At 46.9% G+C, this 23412-nt stretch overlaps 1 protein-coding gene across 1 annotated transcript; it reads left to right on the top strand.

Annotated features, from left to right (window-relative positions):
• The first annotated feature begins 11061 nt into the window (after positions 1 to 11061).
• foxj1b (forkhead box J1b) lies at positions 11062 to 13205 on the top strand. The gene is made up of 2 exons (XM_038974922.1): positions 11062 to 11652; positions 12360 to 13205. The coding sequence occupies exons 1-2, from the start codon at positions 11062 to 11064 to the stop codon at positions 13203 to 13205; spliced, it is 1437 nt and encodes a 478-aa protein (XP_038830850.1).
• The last annotated feature ends 10207 nt before the right edge of the window (positions 13206 to 23412 follow it).

Here is a 23412-nt window from a genome sequence, read left to right as displayed (position 1 = left end):
GTACTTTAGAGGGAACAACATAGCATTTGCTTCTTCTCTAAAAAGGAAAACAAAAGATGAATTGAAATATATTGAAAAGGAGATAAAACACTTGGAGATTCTGCATCCGGTTACTAAAGAATCTATCACACTTCGCCAACTAGAGAATTAAAATATGAGATACAACACCTTGAAATACTCACTCTATAGAACTATCTATTTTAAAAACAAAACAAAGATATGTAGAACAAGGTGAAATGGCTGGCAAGTTACTGGCTTGGCAAAGAAAGAAAGAAACAGAAGAAAGGGTGGCTGTAACGTCTGCTTCCAACTCACACTCTCAATCATGTAGATCCCCTGAACGCAGCTCACTCTCCAGATCCCAATCACCTGAATTCTGATCACCTGTTCACACACCTGTACGTCATTATCACACACTATTTAGTTCAGTTCTTTGCATCCCATCATTGTGAGGTATTGTTTGTTTTGTGACACACTTCTATTCGGATATATGTTTTTAAAAATATATTTTATATATATATATATATATATATCCTCCTGTGTATGATAGTTTAGGCCTGCCTCACTAGCGATGCCTTTTGCCTATTCCCTGCCTGTACTTTAGTCTATCGGATTTCCTGTTTTCAACCTATAGTGTGACCTCCCGGATGACGTTACTAGCCTTTTCCTTGCCTGTACTGTTGCCTTTTTGGATCCACTGTGCCTGCCCCTGGACCCAGCAACCTGCCTCCTCCTGTGGTCCTTTACAAATAAACACCTGCTGCGCCCTGCGCTTGAAACCAACTCTCTGTCTCCCATCGTGTTCATTACAATGGCAGTGTTAAAAAAAATGGCAGTGTTAGATTCAACAGTAGATCCACTTCAAATTAATGAAACGTTTAGACTATTCTATGAAGACTTGTACTCATCTAGTTTGCAATGTAACTCAGACTCTTTAATACCTTCCTGAATGATATCAATATACCAACTTTATAACTTAGGGCTAGGTGTCCCGGGACAACTTCCGGTGAAACTGGAGGGCGCGCAATTCATATAAATAATCATAAATAATATGGTTTTTAAACATTTATGTACATATGTGTCTTATATTGGCTGAAAGCTTACATTCTTGTTAAACTAACTGCACAGACCGATTAACAGTAGCTATTACAGCAAAAACATGCCATGCGATTGTATGAGGATGGCGCCCCAAATCAAAATATTTATCCAAAGGGTCCCAGCTATAACATGTAGTGTCGTTTTGTTAGATAAAATCCTTCTTTATATCCCAAAAAGTCAGTTTAGTTGGCGCCATCGATTGAGTAATCCACTCGTTCAACATGCAGAGAAAGGAATCCGAAACTCTACCCCTAAACTTTGTTTCAACAAGTCAAAATACATTTCCAGTTACTCCTCAGATACCCTAAAATGTAATCAAACTATAATATTTCTTACGGAAAGAAGTATGTTCAATAGGAAACCGATTTTAGCAGGTGCGTAATGTCTTCATAGCGCACGCAAACACGAATTTCCAAGACTGTGTCCTTCTGCTAAAACTGATATTTCTTATTCATTTTTGAAGTTACAAGCCTGAAACCTTGAACATAGACTGCTGACACCCTGTGGAAGCCATAGGAATTGCATCCAGGGAGCTAATTTTCAATATGACCTTTCTCTTGAATTTATAAGAGGTTGGTCTCAAAAAAAAAAAGATCTAGTTGGTTTTTCTTTGAATTTTCTCCTACCATATCTATTGTGTTATATTCTCCTACATTATTTTAACATTTCTACAAACTTCAAAGTGATTTCTTTCCAATGGTACCAATTACATGCATATCCTGGCTTCAGGGCCTGAGCTACAGGCAGTTTACTTTGGGCATGTCATTCAGACAGGAAGTGGAGAAAAAAGGGGCCTAGCCCTAAAGAAGCAAGGCTAAATTTAGATCAAGACATTACTACTGAGGAGCTATCAGATGTTATGGGTTCCCTCCAAAATGGAAAGGCATTGGGATTAGATTGGTTACCTATAGAATTCTATAGGCAATTCTCTGAGTGGTTGATGCCTCTTTTTCTCCCTATGATCAAGGTCGGTCTAGAGTAAAAAACAGCTTCCTCATACTTTACATTTTGCAGCTATTACTTTACTGAAAAAATAAAGATTAAGATCATACATTGTGCTTCTCCCATAGACCAGTCACTTTTATGTTGTGTCACGTTCCTGACCTGTTTTCTGTTGTTTGGTATGTGTTTATTGGTCAGGGCGTGAGTTTTGGGTGGGCAGTCTATGTTTTCTGTTTCTATGTTGGTTTTGGGTTGCCTGGTATGGCTCTCAATTAGAGGCAGGTGTTTGACATCTCCTCTGATTGAGAATCATATTAAGGTAGGTGTTTTCACACTGTTTGTTTGTGGGTGGTTGTCTTCCGTGTCAGTAGATGTTACCACACGGGACTGTTTCGGTTTGTCTGTTCCTGTTCGTGTGTTCTTCGTTTCATGTAAGTTCGTAAGTTTAGGTCTGTTTAGTTCGTTTTGTTATTTTGTATTTCTATAGTGTTATTTCGTGTTTCGTCGTTTTGTTTAATAAATCATTATGTATTCACAACCCGCTGCATTTTGGTCGAATCACTACTCCTCCTCTTCGTATGAAGAGGAGGAGGAATGCCGTTACAGAACCACCCACCAAACCCAGATCAAGCAGCGGGTTAACGGACAGCAACGACAGCAGCAGTGGGTCAAGGAGGATTGGACATGGGAAGAGATTCTGGACGGAGAAGGACCCTGGGCAGAGCCAGAGGAGTGTCGCCGTCCCAAGGCGGAGCTGGAGGCATCTAAAGCGGAGAGGCGACGATATGAGGAGGCAGCACGGAAGAAAGGCTGGAAGCCCGCAAGTACAACCCAAAAATTTCTTGGGGGGGGGGGGGGGCTAAAGGGTAGTGTGGCGAAGTCAGGTAGGAGACCTGCGCCAACTTCCCGGGCTTACCGTGGAGAGCGAGAGTACGGGCAGACACCGTGTTACGCAGTAGAGCGCATGGTGTCTCCTGTACGTGTTCATAGCCCGGTGCGGGTTATTCCACCTCCCCGCACTAGCCGGGCTAGAGTGAGCATTGAGCCAAGTGCCATGAAGCCGGCTCAACATATCTGGCCTCCAGTACGTCTCCTCGGGCCGGTGTACATGGCACCAGCCTTACGCATGGTGTCCCCGGTTCGCCAACACAGCCCAGTGCGGGTTATTCCACCTCCCCGCACTGGACGGGCTACGGGGAGCATGCAACCAGGTAAGGTTGGGCAGGCTCAGTGCTCAAGGGAGCCAGTACGCCTGCACGGTCCGGTATATCCGGCGCCACCTTCCCGCCCCAGCTCAGTACCACCAGTGCCTACACCACGCACCAGGCTTCCAGTGCGTCTCCAGAGCCCTGGTCCTCCTCCACGCACTCTCCCTGTGGTGCGTGTCTCAAGCTCAGTGCCTCCAGTTTCGGCACCACGCACCAGGCCTACTGTGCGCCTCAGCAGGTCAGAGTCGGCTGTCTGCCCAACGCCGCCTGCACTGTTAGTCTGCCCAGCACCGTCTGAGCCATCTGTCTGCCCAGCACCGTCTGAGCCATCTGTCTGCCCAGCACCGTCTGAGCCATCTGTCTGCCCAGCACCGTCTGAGCCATCTGTCTGCCCAGCACCGTCTGAGCCATCCGTCTGCCCAGCGCCGTCTGAGCCATCCGTCTGCCCAGCGCCGTCTGAGCCATCCGTCTGCCCAGCGCCGTCTGAGCCATCCGTCTGCCCAGCGCCGTCTGAGCCATCCGTCTGCCCAGCGCCGTCTGAGCCATCCGTCTGCCCAGCGCCGTCTGAGCCATCCGTCTGCCCAGCGCCGTCTGAGCCATCCGTCTGCCCAGCGCCGTCTGAGCCATCCGTCTGCCCAACGCCTTCTGAGCCATCCGTCTGCCCAACGCCTTCTGAGCCATCCGTCTGCCTAGCGCCTTCTGAGCCATCCGTCTGCCCCGAGCCATTAGAGCCGCCCGTCTGGCCCGAGCCATTAGAGCCGTCCGTCAGTCAGGAGCCGCTAGAGCCGTCCGTCAGTCAGGAGCCGCCAGAGCCGCCAGCCAGTCAGGAGCTGCCAGAGCCGCCAGCCAGTCAGGAGCTGCCAGAGCCGCCAGCCAGTCAGGAGCTGCCAGAGCCGCCAGCCAGTCAGGAGCTGCCAGAGCCGCCAGCCAGTCAGGAGCTGCCAGAGCCGCCAGCCAGTCAGGAGCTGCCAGATCCGCCAGCCAGTCAGGAGCTGCCAGATCCGCCAGCCAGTCAGGAGCTGCCAGAACCGCCAGACAGTCATGAGCTGCCCTACAGTCATGAGCTGCCCTACAGTCATGAGCTGCCCTACAGTCATGAGCTGCCCTACAGTCATGAGCTGCCCTACAGTCATGAGCTGCCCTCCAGTCATGAGCTGCCCTCCAGTCATGAGCTGCCCTCCAGTCATGAGCTGCCCTCCAGTCATGAGCTGCCCTCCAGTCATGAGCTGCCCTCCAGTCATGAGCTGCCACTCAGTCCGGAGCTGCCACTCAGTCCGGAGCTGCCACCCAGTCCGGAGCTGCCACTCAGTCCGGAGCTGCCATTAGTACAGAGTTGTCCCTCTGTCCGGAGCTACCTCTCTGTCCGGAGCTACCTCTCTGTCCGGAGCTACCTCTCTGTCCGGAGCTACCTCTCTGTCCGGAGCTACCTCTCTGTCCTGAGCTACCTCTCTGTCCTGAGCTACCTCTCTGTCCTGAGCTGTCTCCTCTATGTAGGAGGGGCCTTAGTGAAGGTTCCTGGACCATGGTCGGGGGCGAGGGTCGCCACTCAAAGGACGCTAAGGAGGGGGACAAAGACAGTGGTGGAGTGGTGTCCTCGTCCACCGCCGGAGCCGCCACCGCGGACAGATGCCCACCCAGACCCTCCCCTTGAGTTGTAGGGGTGCGCCCGGAGTTCGCACCTTGAGGGGGGGGGGGTTCTGTCACGTTCCTGACCTGTTTTCTGTTGTTTGGTATGTGTTTATTGGTCAGGGCGTGAGTTTTGGGTGGGCAGTCTATGTTTTCTGTTTCTATGTTGGTTTTGGGTTGCCTGGTATGGCTCTCAATTAGAGGCAGGTGTTTGACATCTCCTCTGATTGAGAATCATATTAAGGTAGGTGTTTTCACACTTTGTTTGTGGGTGGTTGTCTTCCGTGTCAGTAGATGTTACCACACGGGACTGTTTCGGTTTGTCTGTTCCTGTTCGTGTGTTCTTCGTTTCATGTAAGTTCGTAAGTTTAGGTCTGTTTAGTTCGTTTTGTTATTTTGTATTTCTATAGTGTTATTTCGTGTTTCGTCGTTTTGTTTAATAAATCATTATGTATTCACAACCCGCTGCATTTTGGTCGAATCACTACTCCTCCTCTTCGTATGAAGAGGAGGAGGAATGCCGTTACAGAACCACCCACCAAACCCAGATCAAGCAGCGGGTTAACGGACAGCAACGACAGCAGCAGTGGGTCAAGGAGGATTGGACATGGGAAGAGATTCTGGACGGAGAAGGACCCTGGGCAGAGCCAGAGGAGTGTCGCCGTCCCAAGGCGGAGCTGGAGGCATCTAAAGCGGAGAGGCGACGATATGAGGAGGCAGCACGGAAGAAAGGCTGGAAGCCCGCAAGTACAACCCAAAAATTTCTTGGGGGGGGGGGGGGGGCTAAAGGGTAGTGTGGCGAAGTCAGGTAGGAGACCTGCGCCAACTTCCCGGGCTTACCGTGGAGAGCGAGAGTACGGGCAGACACCGTGTTACGCAGTAGAGCGCATGGTGTCTCCTGTACGTGTTCATAGCCCGGTGCGGGTTATTCCACCTCCCCGCACTAGCCGGGCTAGAGTGAGCATTGAGCCAAGTGCCATGAAGCCGGCTCAACATATCTGGCCTCCAGTACGTCTCCTCGGGCCGGTGTACATGGCACCAGCCTTACGCATGGTGTCCCCGGTTCGCCAACACAGCCCAGTGCGGGTTATTCCACCTCCCCGCACTGGACGGGCTACGGGGAGCATGCAACCAGGTAAGGTTGGGCAGGCTCAGTGCTCAAGGGAGCCAGTACGCCTGCACGGTCCGGTATATCCGGCGCCACCTTCCCGCCCCAGCTCAGTACCACCAGTGCCTACACCACGCACCAGGCTTCCAGTGCGTCTCCAGAGCCCTGGTCCTCCTCCACGCACTCTCCCTGTGGTGCGTGTCTCAAGCTCAGTGCCTCCAGTTTCGGCACCACGCACCAGGCCTACTGTGCGCCTCAGCAGGTCAGAGTCGGCTGTCTGCCCAACGCCGCCTGCACTGTTAGTCTGCCCAGCACCGTCTGAGCCATCTGTCTGCCCAGCACCGTCTGAGCCATCTGTCTGCCCAGCACCGTCTGAGCCATCTGTCTGCCCAGCGCCGTCTGAGCCATCCGTCTGCCCAGCGCCGTCTGAGCCATCCGTCTGCCCAGCGCCGTCTGAGCCATCCGTCTGCCCAGCGCCGTCTGAGCCATCCGTCTGCCCAGCGCCGTCTGAGCCATCCGTCTGCCCAGCGCCGTCTGAGCCATCCGTCTGCCCAGCGCCGTCTGAGCCATCCGTCTGCCCAACGCCTTCTGAGCCATCCGTCTGCCCAACGCCTTCTGAGCCATCCGTCTGCCTAGCGCCTTCTGAGCCATCCGTCTGCCTAGCGCCTTCTGAGCCATCCGTCTGCCTAGCGCCTTCTGAGCCATCCGTCTGCCCCGAGCCATTAGAGCCGCCCGTCTGGCCCGAGCCATTAGAGCCGTCCGTCAGTCAGGAGCCGCTAGAGCCGTCCGTCAGTCAGGAGCCGCCAGAGCCGCCAGCCAGTCAGGAGCTGCCAGAGCCGCCAGCCAGTCAGGAGCTGCCAGAGCCGCCAGCCAGTCAGGAGCTGCCAGAGCCGCCAGCCAGTCAGGAGCTGCCAGAGCCGCCAGCCAGTCAGGAGCTGCCAGAGCCGCCAGCCAGTCAGGAGCTGCCAGATCCGCCAGCCAGTCAGGAGCTGCCAGATCCGCCAGCCAGTCAGGAGCTGCCAGAACCGCCAGACAGTCATGAGCTGCCCTACAGTCATGAGCTGCCCTACAGTCATGAGCTGCCCTACAGTCATGAGCTGCCCTACAGTCATGAGCTGCCCTACAGTCATGAGCTGCCCTCCAGTCATGAGCTGCCCTCCAGTCATGAGCTGCCCTCCAGTCATGAGCTGCCCTCCAGTCATGAGCTGCCACTCAGTCCGGAGCTGCCACCCAGTCCGGAGCTGCCACCCAGTCCGGAGCTGCCACTCAGTCCGGAGCTGCCATTAGTACAGAGTTGTCCCTCTGTCCGGAGCTACCTCTCTGTCCGGAGCTACCTCTCTGTCCGGAGCTACCTCTCTGTCCGGAGCTACCTCTCTGTCCGGAGCTACCTCTCTGTCCGGAGCTACCTCTCTGTCCTGAGCTACCTCTCTGTCCTGAGCTACCTCTCTGTCCTGAGCTACCTCTCTGTCCTGAGCTGTCTCCTCTATGTAGGAGGGGCCTTAGTGAAGGTTCCTGGACCATGGTCGGGGGCGAGGGTCGCCACTCAAAGGACGCTAAGGAGGGGGACAAAGACAGTGGTGGAGTGGTGTCCTCGTCCACCGCCGGAGCCGCCACCGCGGACAGATGCCCACCCAGACCCTCCCCTTGAGTTGTAGGGGTGCGCCCGGAGTTCGCACCTTGAGGGGGGGGGGGTTCTGTCACGTTCCTGACCTGTTTTCTGTTGTTTGGTATGTGTTTATTGGTCAGGGCGTGAGTTTTGGGTGGGCAGTCTATGTTTTCTGTTTCTATGTTGGTTTTGGGTTGCCTGGTATGGCTCTCAATTAGAGGCAGGTGTTTGACATCTCCTCTGATTGAGAATCATATTAAGGTAGGTGTTTTCACACTTTGTTTGTGGGTGGTTGTCTTCCGTGTCAGTAGATGTTACCACACGGGACTGTTTCGGTTTGTCTGTTCCTGTTCGTGTGTTCTTCGTTTCATGTAAGTTCGTAAGTTTAGGTCTGTTTAGTTCGTTTTGTTATTTTGTATTTCTATAGTGTTATTTCGTGTTTCGTCGTTTTGTTTAATAAATCATTATGTATTCACAACCCGCTGCATTTTGGTCGAATCACTACTCCTCCTCTTCGTATGAAGAGGAGGAGGAATGCCGTTACATGTTGATTATAAATTGATTGCTAAAATATTAACTCTGCGCCTACCGTCACATCCACACAGACCAAACTGGTTTTCTGCAGGGTCGTCTCTCCTCTGATAATTTAAGTCTATTTTAATTTAAGTCTTTCTTTTTCATGCTAATGATCTTAAGACCCCAAATGTTGTAGTGTCCCTTGAGGCTGAAAAAGCATTTGAGAGTGGAATGGAATTACCTTATGTCTGTATTGTCAAGGTTTAATTTTGATCCAATATTTATCTCATGGATTCAAAATCTTTATAATTCACCAATGGCAGTACTGTAGTAAAAAACAACACCCAATATTCACCCCCCTTCCTGTTGTCTCGAGGGACAAGGCAAGGCTGTCTGGCCAGTGCAGGACTTTTTGCTATGGTCATAGAACCCCTTGCCGCCATGTTTAGAGCACATGGCCAAATTAAATTTATTACAATTGGAAAAGAATACCATATTCCATCATTATATGCAAATTATGTCTTGCGCTATCTCCAAGACCCCTCATACTAAATTCCAGTCCTCCTGTCATTGCTTGAAGAGTTTGGTAAACTATCTTATTACAAAGCCAATTGTTCCAGGACAGATATTATGTGTATATCTACCTTCAACCCCGAACCTTTACAAGACCAAATCAAATGGAAATGGTCCTTGATGTATACCCATATACGGTCTGATATACCACAGATTTCACTCAATTGATTATAAACTGGGTAGTTCGAACCCTGAATGCTGATTGGCTGACAGCTGTGATATATCGGACCATATACCGTGGGTGTGACAAAACATTTATTTTTACTGCTCTAATTATGTTGGTAACCAGTCTACAATAGCAATAAGGCACCTTATGGTTTGTGGTATATAGCCGACATATCACATCTAAGGGCTGTATTCAGGCACTCTGCGTTACGCTGTGCATAAGAACAGCCCTTAGCCGTGGTATACTGGCCATATACCACAACCCCTCAAGCTTTATTGCTTAATCAAATCCTCTGTTCTCATCGAGCTCATTAATGAAAATGTTCATATTTGAAGATGGCAAAAAGGCCAGTCTCTTTGGCACATGACATGGAGTACAGGGGGTGGATTAGCTAAAGAGACTGGTACCCAGGGTAACTGCCTTCCATTTTTGAAGACATTTATTTTCATTGTTAGAGAGGCCACTTGAGTATCTGGTCAATGTCAAGGATAATCTGTAGTCACACACTGACACATTTCAGTTATCTCAATTTGCCCATTCGTTGTGGATGACAGGTTTACTGTTGCCTTGTTCTTCTATTATTTATCTTAATCTCTCTCTGCATTGTTGGGAAGGGCCGTAAGTAGGCTAAGCACTTCCCTTTAGTTTATCTGTTGTTTACAAAGCAGGTAACAAATACAATTTGAATTGTACAACTTGAGTCATTTTGGATTTTATTTCAAAACCACTATGTTGTTTGAAGACTAATATACATGGTATGTAAATTAAACTAAACAAAAACAAACAGATTCCTATACATTATTATAGTTTGATGCACTTGTGTAGGAATTTCTTCTCATATTTCCCTCTGCAGTTGAATGGAGCTATTTGATAGCTTACAGTAAATAAGGGGTTAGTTAAATGTGGACAAAATGTATGGAATGCTGAGGGTAAAGTGCAGCACAAGCGCGGGACTTGTGGCGCGACGTTTCAGCGCTCCATGGGAGGACTGTCGCGCCAAATCGCTCTCAACAGGTTATGGATTGCGTTTGGGGTCGGGACAACAATAGCCTTTAGGAAAGAGGAACGAGATGGCCAAGTGTTGTGGATTTTGTGGTTATTTTTGTATTCCGAGATTTAACCTTAAAGGGGCAATAATCCATTTTAACTACAAGAACTACAAGAAAGCTTTTCCCCGCCCCTGTTTCGGTAAAAAGCTTGGGCAGAAAAATGAAACCACTCTCAAATTCATAGACAGAGCTATGGATGCAAGGACTGACCATCCATGATATCACAATTATAGTTTTAACCATGTTTTGAGGCTATATAGTGTTTATTAACATTTACTTTGTTTACCAACATTGGAGTAAAACAAGCTTATATTTTTGGTTCTGAGGGGCTACTACAGTTGAACTAAGCTCATGAGGCATGTATGTATATACTTTTAGAATCCATGGGTAGGCCTACATATCATTTATACGTCCACAAATTGATATAGCAACTTCAGATTCCCCCTTTAACATAGGCTAGCCTACTGTGGATATAATTATGCGTATGCTACATATGCAGTTCAGCGCGCTCCTCATATCCCCATGAACGTCAGCCGTGTCTGACAAGCCAAGTGAAACCTGGAGAGAAAGGAAACAGCCAATCAGAGACTTCCAAGACGTTTAAAGGGCTTGTGGGCAGTCTCTCCACCTTTATTATGAGCGTCCAAAAACCTTCCAGCACCCAGACTTTTTCATGTATCATTCCGTAAAGCAACTGGCCGGGAATTAAATCATTAGGATTATGCAAAAACGACTGAAATGGATGAAATAATCTAATGGATTTTTAAATGAACAGCTGGATCCTACTTTGGTGAGCCTCCCCCCTCTACTCTTGTTGCTCAGAGGATAGTGCTTTGCTGGAGTCCTTTGAGAATAGAGCACAGGGACCGATCGACAGACGGTTGCAACAGGTGCAAACTGTTCCCGAGCATCATCGCTGACCTGTCATTGAGGTAAGGATATAGGCTATCTGCTGTACTATGATCATTTTTATTACATTTTCGAATCACGTTTTTACACGTTGGCATGTTGAGCCAAATAGTCCATTTTTTATGGTGTGTTTTTAATACTGTAATGGGGGTAGTGGATCAAATTCGAATTTGTATTTGTTTTGTGCAGGACATCTCATTGAACAGTCCTACAAAATTTTCACATTTTTGCGGGTGACCGTCTCGTGCGTCACGCTCAGAATGCCTGTCCTGATGAGTCCGGAGATCGCCTCCAAGTTTAAGGAAAAATGGCTGAAATTACAGCCAGAGAACCAGGACACCGCAGCCGGGTCAGTGCACCTGGACGACAGCCTGACCAGCCTCCACTGGCTTCAGAACTTCTCCATCCTCAGCACTAACTCAGAAAGATCCACCGGCACCGGCTCCGGTTGCCCCTCACAGCACCTGGTCTCCTACCACCAGCGCCTGTACCCCCCGGGCACCGACTCCCCGTCTAGCCCTCCAGCCGGAGACACGGCCGCTACCGGGATGCCTCTCTGCCTCGGGAGCCCCGTTACCTCTGGCAGTAACTCCACCGATGCGCGTTTGGTGAATTATCCACACCACCAAACCACAACCTACCCTCACCTCAACCACCACATCACGCAGATCATCCCACCAGAGGAGATTGACTTTAAAACGAACCCCAAAGTCAAACCGCCTTATTCCTATGCCTCTCTCATCTGTATGGCCATGCAGGCCAGCAAGAAGCCCAAGGTGACTCTTTCCACCATCTATAACTGGATCACAGACAACTTCTGCTACTACAGACATGCTGAGCCCAGCTGGCAGGTAAATGACCCGGCTCTCCTCTGTCTCTCTATTATTGATTAGCTAAATGGTGACAGGGAGAGAAGAGAGAGGGAGAAGGGGGAGAAGAAGGTTTGCCACATGCATATTAAACCTGTTTTGTTGTAAGAGTATTAATGCACTTATACAACATACATTTAAAACACATTTATCCTAATATTTCTCATAATCATCCAGTCTAACAGTAACTTGCACTGTATTCTATTATGTATGACACAGCTTGACTAGCCTAGTCATATTCATTTTGATTTACATTTCAAATCACAGAACATCTCTGCAATTTCTACCCTCCAAGAAATCTCTGTCAGGCTTCTTTCTCAGGGGGCCAAGCACAAGTGCGATACTGCTCCAGGGAGGTGTGTGTGTGTGTGTGTGTGTGTGTGTGTGTGTGTGTGTGTGTGTGTGTGTGTGTGTGTTAATGAGGATCCCTGTGAGAGCTCCCTTGGCAGCCAAGCACGGCTGATCATGTTTGAAATGCACAGAACTCTACACTAGAAAGCCTCATTAGGTGCATTTGCTTTCCTACACAAACAACAACAATACCTCCTCCGCCTCTCCCTTAAATGCCTTTCTCTATCTCTTTCTCCCTCTCTCTATTTGACACACACACCATTCATACATTATATTAAATTAGATACACATTTAACATGGATTTAACACATTTGTTTCTTCTCCCCTCGCCCTCTCAGAACTCTATCCGCCATAACCTCTCGCTCAACAAGTGCTTCATGAAAGTTCCGCGGCAGAAGGATGAACCAGGGAAAGGAGGCTTCTGGCAGATCGACCCTCAGTACGCTGACATGTTCGTCAACGGAGTCTTCAAGAGAAGGAGAATGTCCTCCAGCCACTACAACACCGACAGACAGAGCAAGCTCCTACACAACCAGGAAACTGGCTACCACAGAGCCACTCAGCGGGGCCAAGATGGCTACCACTACCAAGGAGCTGGAGCCGGCAACAAGCGTAAACAACCTTCTCCAAAGCAAAACAGCAAGATGGCGCGAACACCCAAATCCCCACTGTTATCCACGGAGGCCCACAGCGCAGATGTAGTTCTGAGGGGAGACTTTGACCTTGTATCTGTGTTTGACGATGTCCTCAGTGGAAACTGCAGTACATTCGAAGACCTGGACATCAACACTGCTCTGAGCTCCCTGGGCTGCGAGCTGGATCTGACCCTGCAGGAGAGGCACTCTGTCGGGCTGGGGAGGTGGTGTGGAGAGGGGGACAACCAGACCCAGACCCATGACTCTTATGGCTACATGGAGCTGAGTGGCTCAGTGGGATGTAATAGTAGTAACATAGGGAACATTTACATTCAACAGCAGCAGCTGAACCAGGATCAGTTGTTACAGACCCACCTGCACCAGTTTGAGGAGGTGACTCTGTTCCCAGAGCAGCAGGAGGTGCACCCCTGGGAGGAGATGAAGGAGGAAGTGCAGGCCATCCCTCAGACTCTGGATCAGGGCTTTGGTCTGTGTGAAGGATTCTTCTCAGAGATACAACCCTGGGAGAGGGCTGAGGCCTACCTGTGACAGACCAACCACTGTTGAACCAATGCTTACGCCAGCCCTTAACCAAGCGATTCAGGCCCTAGCCACGACTTCCTTATAGTAAATGCTGGGACAGGGGATTCAGGAGACTGCTGGTCATTCATGTCCTGTCCATGCAGTTCCTTCAGACTATGGCTAAAGACTGGGTTGTTGTGGTTTGAAGGAGCATGTTGTATTCGTTTCACAAGACAATGAAACACTATTGGTCTTACCTTCTGCTATGTGCTCCACACTCCAAACAGATATGCACTCTATTGGCTTGTGGGGCAGACCTACATACAGACTACTATTTTTCTACATTAGCATCATGAAATATTATATACATAAAATGTATTTTTTTCTTGTTTGTTTTTGCATTATGTTTTTGAGAGATCTATGCTTATGACTTTATGAATATCTAGGTTTCTGGTTTGATCGCTGACTAGAGAAGGCAATGAAGTCAAATGCAGTACTTAGTGTTGGGTCATAGTCAAACCTATTGATTCAATTTCAATGTGTTTTTCAACTAATCAATTTTATATATATATATATCGATTAGAGTCTACGATAAGAGCCTAGATGGCCATGTGTCTTGAGTCATAGGCTATGGCAAAGCAGAAAGAGGGACAGAAATGAACTGAAATGCCTCAATCAGAATACCCAAGCATATGCACTTTGAGTGACAACAGGTATGTTTGAGGATAGAAAATATTTCTGCTGTGCATCAGAATGCTATTTGCCCTTGTTCCATAAAACATGCAATGTCACAGATTCAGCGTGCACACACCATAATTTGACAGCAACACCACAGCCTTCGTAGGCACTGACGGTTTTGTTCAAGTTTTCTGCCAATCTTACATTTGATTGAACTCTGTTAATGAGTCTGTTCAGGATATACTGAGGAAATCTGAATTCTCTCACTGGGTGATTGGCTTCCATTTTGTGATAATGATTACAGATTTTTGATTTATTACGTCAAACTACGATAAATATACAAATGAACAACAATGGACTGTTTTTGTTTTTTGAAAGATGATTCATTTAAAATGGTATGTTGTTTGGGTACACAGATGAACCAATGAAAAGGCTTGTGCTCTAGAAAGGGTTGCTTTTCTTGAGTCAATTGTGAAGATCAGATCAACCTTTTTACAATGTCTTCAATGTCATTCTGTTGTTTTTATTTGTACTCTTATAAATTGTTAAAAATGCAATCATGCCTCAATGCAATAAATGTTGTCAATTTAGATGTTTTATCTCATTCGTTTGCCATATTGCATGTGAAAGTCAAAGATGCAATCCATTAGTCAATAAGGGTCAAGAACAGCTTGTTCATAGATGAGACGATACATAATATCTAATTCTTGCTCAGGCCCAGACTAGCCTGGTCTCTCAGAATTGCAACATCACATTGAACAAATACCTATAACTCTGTTGGGTCTCTGCCAGTATGGTAGGTCGATGTGATCTGGCCAGGATCAGTGCTAGGTTAGGTTATGAGCTGGTGAATAGAGGTTGTACAGGAGCATTATGTACAGGTGGAAAGTTTATAGAATATAATGTGAAAGGAAACCTTGCTCTCTCAGTTCAGATGCTAAACAAAGAAGTCCCTTGCAGTTGGAGCATGAAGAACGGCATATAGGTTATTTTCTATTTCCAGCTGTCTAATTTTGCTGTATTCTTTCATTTGAAAGATTAATGTCTCTCAGCAGTTATGTCGATCAAGTCTATATCCAGAGAACATTCTCTCAAACCAGGTTGGTTTGAACTAAGAGCAACAGTTTTCAAGGATATTACGTCTGTGCCATACACACATGGTTTCTCCCTTCAAATCTCTTTTTAATTGAAAAAGCCAAAAAAGGGGAGAAAAATGTGGATTATCCAATCCCATTGGTTCTCCCTCCCTGCAGTTGGAGGTCAGGAGTAAAGATCTTTTGGGATCAGCCAAATATCTCAGATTCCTAGAAACAGCAGGGACTGTGCAAAGAGACAGAATCGTGAGGTTACGTGATTTCACAATTTCCTGAGAGCTGATGATAACTATGCTATATCAGTTACATACCAGCCTGTACCAGTTAATATGTTCCAGTCTCCCAGGAGTCCTGCTTATTCTAATGATAATGATGATGGTGGTGAGGCTGTGTGTGTGCCTTGATGTGTGTGTGTGTGTCTATGTGTATGTATATGTGTGTGTGTGGGGGGGTTTGTAAATGTGTGTGTGTGTGAGGTTTAAATATTGGCTCCCATGTTTGAATAGATAACCTTATCTCTATGGAGGCAGGATTCTGCAGCTCTATTCACCCTGGCTCTGAGACCAGCGCTGCCCAGCACGCGGACGCTGTGACTGCAAGACCAGGAACAAGACTCGCCTGTCACAGTGGGCTAATGCTACGCTACTTTATAGCTTCTCTGGCACTGTGTGTGTGTGTTTTTATAGCCCCCCCTGGCACTCCATGGACAAACCCTGATTAGCGGGCTGCATACAGACCCCCCCTAACACATACAGGACAGGAGGAGGGAATTTGAGAAGTGGAGGGGAGTGGCTAAGATAGGAAATACACCTCAATGATCTTTCTAATAGGTTGATGTTTATGTATGACATGTAAATTAGGTTCCATTTGTTCCATTTGACAATATTTGCTCTTTTCATCCATGTGCTTTGCTGTGTTCCTGTGATACAATGATTTACATTATGAAAGACCGTGCACTTACAAGGTCGTTGTGTCCAAAATTGTAGTCCGAGTGTATGTTTGTGTGTGTGTGTGTGTGTGTGTGTGTGTGTGTGTGTGCCTACATGTCTACGTGTGTCCATGTGTCTGTCTGTCCAGAACACATTACATGTAAAACTCTCAGCAGCCTGTGTTGAATGGGGTTTAGGGATGTTATTGTGAAGCTAAACCCAAAAGCTTTCCTGAAGCAATTAACCATTCTGTCTATGTGACTATGATTAACAAGGGCTGTGCCTTATAACTTCTTCTTCGATCAAAGACGACAACCACCCATTCTAAATCGACCCCTAGCTACTCTAGGCACCTGAACTATAGGATATAGACGATGGAAGCAAAATGGTGAAAAAAACACCAACTAGTATAATAGGGGTCAAGGTGAAACTATTAACATATTATGAATATACCTATGAAATACTTTCAGGTCTACTCAAGTGCCTAGCAGTTAGGGACTGGGGGTCAATTTGGAATTGGGTACCACCATTGAACCACTGTATAGTAGTAGTTATGGGGTTATCTATATGCTGCAGAACCGAGAGCTTGAAATGGGAAACAGAGACATGACATTTATTTTCATGAATCTCATGAATAGCTTATAGTGCTCGCTCATTGTAGAAGATTCTCTCTGTCTATCAAATTGTGCAAAGTATCAGTCCAGTCAGGTCTTATAACTGGCCTATAGTCTGATGAGGCAGTGCAATGGACTGTGGTGTATGATGGAGTTGGTATGTGCCTTAGTGATGTGTGTATTGGTGGTTGGTGTTTTTTGAGTGTGTGAACTATGGTCTCCCGGGTGGCGCAGTGGTCTAGGGCACTGCATCGCAGTGCTAGCTGCGCCACCAGAGTCTCTGGGTTCGTGCCCAGGCTGGGCTGGGTTCGCGCCCAGGCTCTGTCGCAGCCGGCCGCAACCGGGAGGTCCGTGGGGCGACGCACAATTGGCATAGCGTCGTCCGGGTTAGGGAGGGTTTGGCCGGTAGGGATATCCTTGTCTCAGTATGTAAAATGTAATAAAAATGTATGCACTCTACTGTAAGTCGCTCTGGATAAGAGCGTCTGCTAAAATGACTAAAATGTAAATGTAAATGAACTAGTGTTCACTCAGGAAAAATTGCCACTATTTTCCAGGGAGTCCCCCGGACTGTTTTCCAGAGGGTATTGGTGTGTGTTGCTACTGCCTATGTCAGTGAAAGGCATTCCTTTCTGTTCCCTGTGGTCACTATGATGTTTGGGTACTATGGGACTAAACTGGCTGCTCAGGGGAGAGAAGGGCGGGGGGCCTATGAGACTACAGGCTGCTGGCTTTAGAGAGGAGGCCAGCCAGAGGCCAGCATGTCTGGGGTGGGTAAACTGGGCACAGGCGTGGGGGACAAGAGGGACCAGAGGGACACAGTCCTCCTGGACCTCTGCCACACACACTGCCCCATGCCAAACACACACACTGCCCCATGCCAAGCAGCAGAGCAGAGAACAAGTCTGTGCCCAGACTGTCCAAATCCCGCATTGTGTCTGCTGTATAGTTTCTTCGTTCTCCACTCCTCAGACATACATCTCCTGGGAGGTTTTCTCTCACTCTCTGTCCCTCTGGAATTCAGATTCTCAATCTATTCACGGAATGAACTCTGCACTACAAAACTACCAAAGCAACCAACATTCTAAAAGAAGGAATAATGTAAAACTAAACAGGTAGACCATGAGAACTGATGTAGATGGGCTTTGACTGGAGAGTGTAGCAGTAGCAGACTGGTCAAATCGCCTTTCTTGAGACACTTCTTTTGGCTTTTCACAGAGATACATTGTCAATCATGGTTAGATTGTCATGATGGAGATCGTCATGTTGGAGATTGTCATAGTGGAGACTGTCATGGTGGATATTATCAAGACATTGAAATTAATGCTTGTATAATACTTCTTAAGTCTCTTGCAAAATACAAATTCAGTAGAATGTGTGTATGTGTGGGGCTCCCTAGTGGCGCAGCGGTCTAAGGCACTGCATCTCAGTGTAAGAGGCGTCACTGCAGTCCCTGGTTTGTATCCAGGCTGCATCACATCTGGCTGTGATTGGGAGTCCCATAGGGCGGTGTACAATTGGCCCAGCGTTGTCTGGGGTCGGCCGTCATTGTAAATAAGAATTTGTTCTTAAATGACTTGCCTAGTTCAATAAAGGTTCAATGTGTGTGCCTGTATTTCTATATACCAACTGTGTTATCCTCTTGAAGGCCCTACACTGAGCCTCTCTCTCCCCGCCATCCACACACACTCCATTCTCTCTCTCAGATTACACATACACTGCTCAGGGCTCTTATTTGATTGGCTGGGCTTTGCTTTGTCAAGCCTGGCATCTGGCACACCAGGAGAGCTACGGTACACCTTATACTGGGCTCTGCCTACGCACACACGCACACATCGCAGGCACGTAACACACATACATACACAATCCATCCCCACCACCACCATCATCATCAGTAGCATAAGCAGCGCTCCTAACAAAAAACAGGCCAGTCTAAATCATTTACATCTCTCTGACCCTGATCATGACCTCTATGATCTCACTCCATTGTTGGGAAAGCACCTCTGATTACATAAGGGTGACTGTGTAGTGTGTAACTCTATCTGTCAGGCCTTAGTTAAACTAATCCCCTGCTGGTTAAATATGCATGAACTGACTGGTCACCTGTGTGGGGTGTGAATAGGCCATTATGCCAAACATCAGGTGTCTTCCCTCAACTTGCCTTATAGTGACCAGATCAACATGGTCATGGTAGAAGATGTTTTTGAAGAGCTTGTTTGCAGGACTATGGTTGCATGATGACAAACCTGGCTGAGCTGAATTAGATGAGTAAGCTATGACAGGTAGAGCCTGCCTGAGAGAGCACACACAGACACTCATGCACACACTTTATGTACAAACACATGCATGCACATGCAGGCACGTACACACACACACACACACACACACACACACACACACACACACACACACACACACACACACACACACACACACACACACACACACACACACACACACACACACACACACACACACACACACACACACACACACACACAAGGGGTTAATTAAAACTGATTGGGTCTTGTGGGACCAAACCTACCCCTGACAGGTAAGGTATCAGTCTCACATGTACTATTGTGTGTGTGTGTGTGTCTGTGTGTGTGTGTGTGCACATATGTGTAAGCTAAGCAGTGCCTCCCCCTCCCCAAGTGCAGTGCTTCTCAGTGAGACAGGCATGAAGCTGCAGGGAGGCAGGAATTGGTTCCAGAGTGTTCCAGTGTTCCAGAGTGTAGGCCTAATCAGCAGTCGTGCATTAGCATTCTGAAGTGACTCTGAAGAGCATGGTGCACCTCTCTGGATCCTTCTGGGACTGCTGGGGGTAAAGACACAGAGTCTAGAGCCCACGAGCACTACATTAAGCCTATCACTCTGCATAAACGCAGACAGAAAGACGTACAGAAACACACACACACACACACACACACACACACACACACACACACACACACACACACACACACACACACACACACACACACACACACACACACACACACACACACACACACACACACACACACACACAGAGTCACAGACACAGACACAGACACAGACACAGACATGAGATGCACACACACGCGTACCCACACATACACAACGAGCGAAATCCATACAGACAACCAAATTAAGAGCATTGTCTTTTACTGTCTGTGCCAAGATAATGGTGTGTTCATATTAGCATGTTATGTTCTGGTCTGTCACAGGCTGGTTAGAGCAACGTGCTGTTTGCTCATGTCAGCTAAGCAAAGCAATGTTCTATAGCAGCAGCATGGCAGGGCCAGGGGACAGCCACTAACAGTACACACCTCCCTGTGCTCTGCCAGCAGGCTAGAACAGTCAAATTGGCCCCTAAAGAACAGACAGAGCCATGGTAGAGAGCTCCACTGAGGCTGGATGGGAACGCAAGAGAGAGGAGAGCGAGAGAAACAGGGGGGAGGAGAAAGAGGGGGTGAGGAGTCATGAGAGCTTGTTCGAGGAGCAGGGGGAGAGGGATAGAAGGAGAGAGAGAGCGGAGAGGAGAGAGATAATGAGATACGGGAGAAGAGATAGAGGGAGAGAAGAGATAGAGGGAGAGAAGAGAGAATTGGAAAAGAGAAAAATATATGTTTTGTTGTCACATACACCGGATGCACATACACAGGTGCATTGAAATGTGTTGTTTTGCAGGGTCAACTAATTGTACGGCACCCCACTGTAGCAAATTAGGAGACTACCCCCCCAGAAAAATAAAATAACATTTAATTGTATTTTTCTTAAAGGAACCCAGTCTGGCTTAATTTACTTTTGAAAGTTGTAATAGTAGAATGCACAAGGTGCATTTTCGATATTGGGTAGTGCATCATCAGTTCCTCTTGTCATGTCAGTCATTGTAGACCTTAGAGAGCTATTTATAACTTGTCAGAAATGTCCAGATCAACTAACCCATGTCAGCTAATTTGTTTATTTATTTTGTTTTTTTAGCCCAAAGATATTGTTGTAATTTTTTTGTCACTGAACTATTACATGAATACACATTAGACATGGCAAAATGTCTACTGCAAGAAAATGTGCTTTAAAACAGCAAAATGTTCTTTGCACCCCATGACAAAATGTGTTTTAAAACAGCAAAATGTTCTTTGCACCCCATGACAAAATGTGCTTTAAAACAGCAAAATGTTTTTTGCACCCCATGACAAAATGTTTTTTAAAACAGCAAAATGTTCTTTGCACCCCATGACAAAATGTGTTTTAAAACAGCAAAATGTTTTTTGCACCCCATGACAAAATGTGCTTTAAAACAGCAAAATGTTCTTTGCACCCCATGACAAAATGTGCTTTAAAACAGCAAAATGTTTTTTGCACCCCATGACAAAATGTGTTTTAAAACAGCAAAATGTTCTTTGCACCCCATGACAAAATGTGTAGAATTGCAGGACATAAGCTATAAACCTGCAAAATTTTCCCAATACTTTTTTGGCGCGTTTTCCCAATACTGGAAGGGGGGCCACAGTGAAAAATAACCCTTGATCTATAGGACTCCAAAAGGACTTTATTATTTTTATAAGACTCCTGTGCTAGTCCAGTCTTTTTGTCAATCTCACAGTGAATGTCCCTGAGTTTACCCTGACAAAATGAAAAAGCAGTGTGTGTGTGTGGTGTGTGTGTGTGTGTGTGTGTGTGTGTGTGTGTGTGTGTGTGTGTGTGTGTGTGTGTGTGTGTGTGTGTGTGTGTGTGTGTGTGTGTGTGTGTGTGTGTGTGTGTGTGTGTGTGTGTGTGTGTGTGTGTGTGTGTGTGTGTGTGTGTGTGTGGTGAGGTGTGGTGTGGTGTGGTGTGTGTCTCTCGCTCTTTCTTCCTAGTCCCACTCTTGTATCTCTCTGCCATTTGGATCCACACATTCTCCCATTCAGGCGAAGAGAAGAGAAGAGAAGAAAGAGAAAATGAGATCAAAAGAGAGGAGAGACAAGTGTTTTCTCCCTAATGCCAGACCTGGTCCAGACCCTGGCCAACTCTGCTGTCATAGTGAGCTTATTATGCTAGACCACAGACACCCTGACACTGCCAATCAACCCAGGCAAACAGAGGAGAGGAGAGTGGGAGGGACGAGAGATGAGAGTGGAGGAGGGAGGGCATGTGTTTGTTAAGTGCATGTAGTCTGTGGCTGTGTGGGGAATCAATGCTACCTTACTGGAGTGTGTGAGAGGATCCTGCTGAGCGGGCGTTACTGCGTTTGTGTGTGTGTCCAGTTTGCCCAGTAGAAACAACGAGATACATAGGGTTTCAGTGCAGACATGTACCATTGATTTGGTCCCTTTCTGGGTATCAGTGATTTGTTCCAGTGCACATCGGGGTGAGGAGTGTGAATTCATTAGCGGTGGTAATTACAGGATCCCTCTCTACAGTAGTAATGTGTCATTAAACTCCCTCAGCCTCCCACATTGCCAATTAAGATCAGAGGGGGAGAGGTTAAATACCAACCCACAACCTACAAACTGTGTGTGTGTATTCGTGCATGTGTGTGGTGTGTGTGGTGTGTGCGTGTGCCTGCATGTGCGTGCGTGTGGTGTGTGTGTGTGTGTTTGTGGGTGTTTGTGTCATTGAAGACTCCTCAGAGGAGGAAGGGGAGGACAATCCTCCTCAGGGAATTTCATTTTTTATTTAAATAGTGAAACATTAAAAAAGTTATCATAAAACTATACTAAGTATATTCACATGTCACCAAATAACTGATTAAAACAAACTGTTTTGCGATGGTCTGCACCATGGTGTAGCTGGAGGACAGCTAGTTTCTGAGTACATTCACTTCAACACAAAACCTAGGAGGATCGTGGTTCTCACCCCCTTCCATAGAAATCAAATCAAATCCAATCAAATGTTATTTGTCACATACACATGGTTAGCAGATATTAATGCGAGTGTAGCGAAATGCTTGTGCTTCTAGTTCCGACAGTGCAGTAATATCTAACAAGTAATCTAACAGTTCCCCAACAACTACCTAATACACACAAATCTAAAGGGGTGAATGAGAATATACACATGTAAGTATATGGATGAGAGATGGTCGAGCAATATAGGCAAGGTGCAATAGATGGTATAAAATACAGTATATACATGTGATATGAGTAATGTAAGATGTGTAAACATTATTAAAGTGGCATTATTTAGAGTGCATTGTATAAAGTGACTAGTGATCCATTTATTAAAGTGGCCAGTGATTGGGTCTCAATGAAGGCAGCAGCCTCTCTGAGTTAGTGATTGCTGTTTAGCAGTCTGCATTTTTATTTCACTAGTGAATGCAGCTAGCCAGTTTAGCAAATGCAGCCCAGCTAGTTTAGCCTAGTCAAACACCGGGCTCAAACAGAGAGGGGTGCTATGTTAGCTAGCTGACTATGGCTATCCAACACTGGAACTCTTCCAAGTCAAGGTAAGCTTTTGGTTTAATTCATTTATTTCCTCCGGGTCCCACCGGAGTAACTGCTAAAGTGCTTGCTGCTGACTGTATACTGTACTGCATGATTGTAGCGGGTTTACTAACACATTAGTTCTAGTAGCTATGATGATTGACGTTAATATGGTGACAACAATGTAGGCTGTGTGTAGTGGCTAGCGGTTATGATATGAAGGTTTGGCTTGGAAAGTTTTTGTTCACCTGGTCACAAAAAGTTGATGTGTTTTGCACTGAAGTCCACATGCAAAGGAAAAGGTGAGAGGAGAGCGCAAAGATGCGAGAAGGAATACAACAATCAAAGGGATCATGCTTTTTGTATGTGGCTGCAATGAAAGTGAACTGTGTTTGCGTGTGATCAGGGGTGTATTCATTCTGTTGAAAAACCTTTCTTAAACGGAAGCAAACGGAACGAAACGGGGATAAACATACCTGAATTTGTGCAATAGAAATGTTCATTTGCAACTGTTGGACTAATGATTACACCCTAGA

This window comes from Salvelinus namaycush, chromosome 35 (genome assembly GCF_016432855.1).
Source record: "Salvelinus namaycush isolate Seneca chromosome 35, SaNama_1.0, whole genome shotgun sequence".
Taxonomy (NCBI): domain Eukaryota; kingdom Metazoa; phylum Chordata; class Actinopteri; order Salmoniformes; family Salmonidae; genus Salvelinus; species Salvelinus namaycush.
Note: the sequence above shows the minus strand (reverse complement) of the source record. Positions and strands in the feature narration are given on the sequence as shown.

Coding starts and splice junctions, on each gene's coding strand:
- foxj1b (XM_038974922.1), top strand. CDS start 11,062: ATGCCTGTCCTGATGAGTCCGGAGATCGCCTCCAAGTTTAAGGAAAAA. Junction 11,653..12,359: donor ATGCTGAGCCCAGCTGGCAG/GTAAATGACCCG, acceptor TCGCCCTCTCAG/AACTCTATCCGCCATAACCT.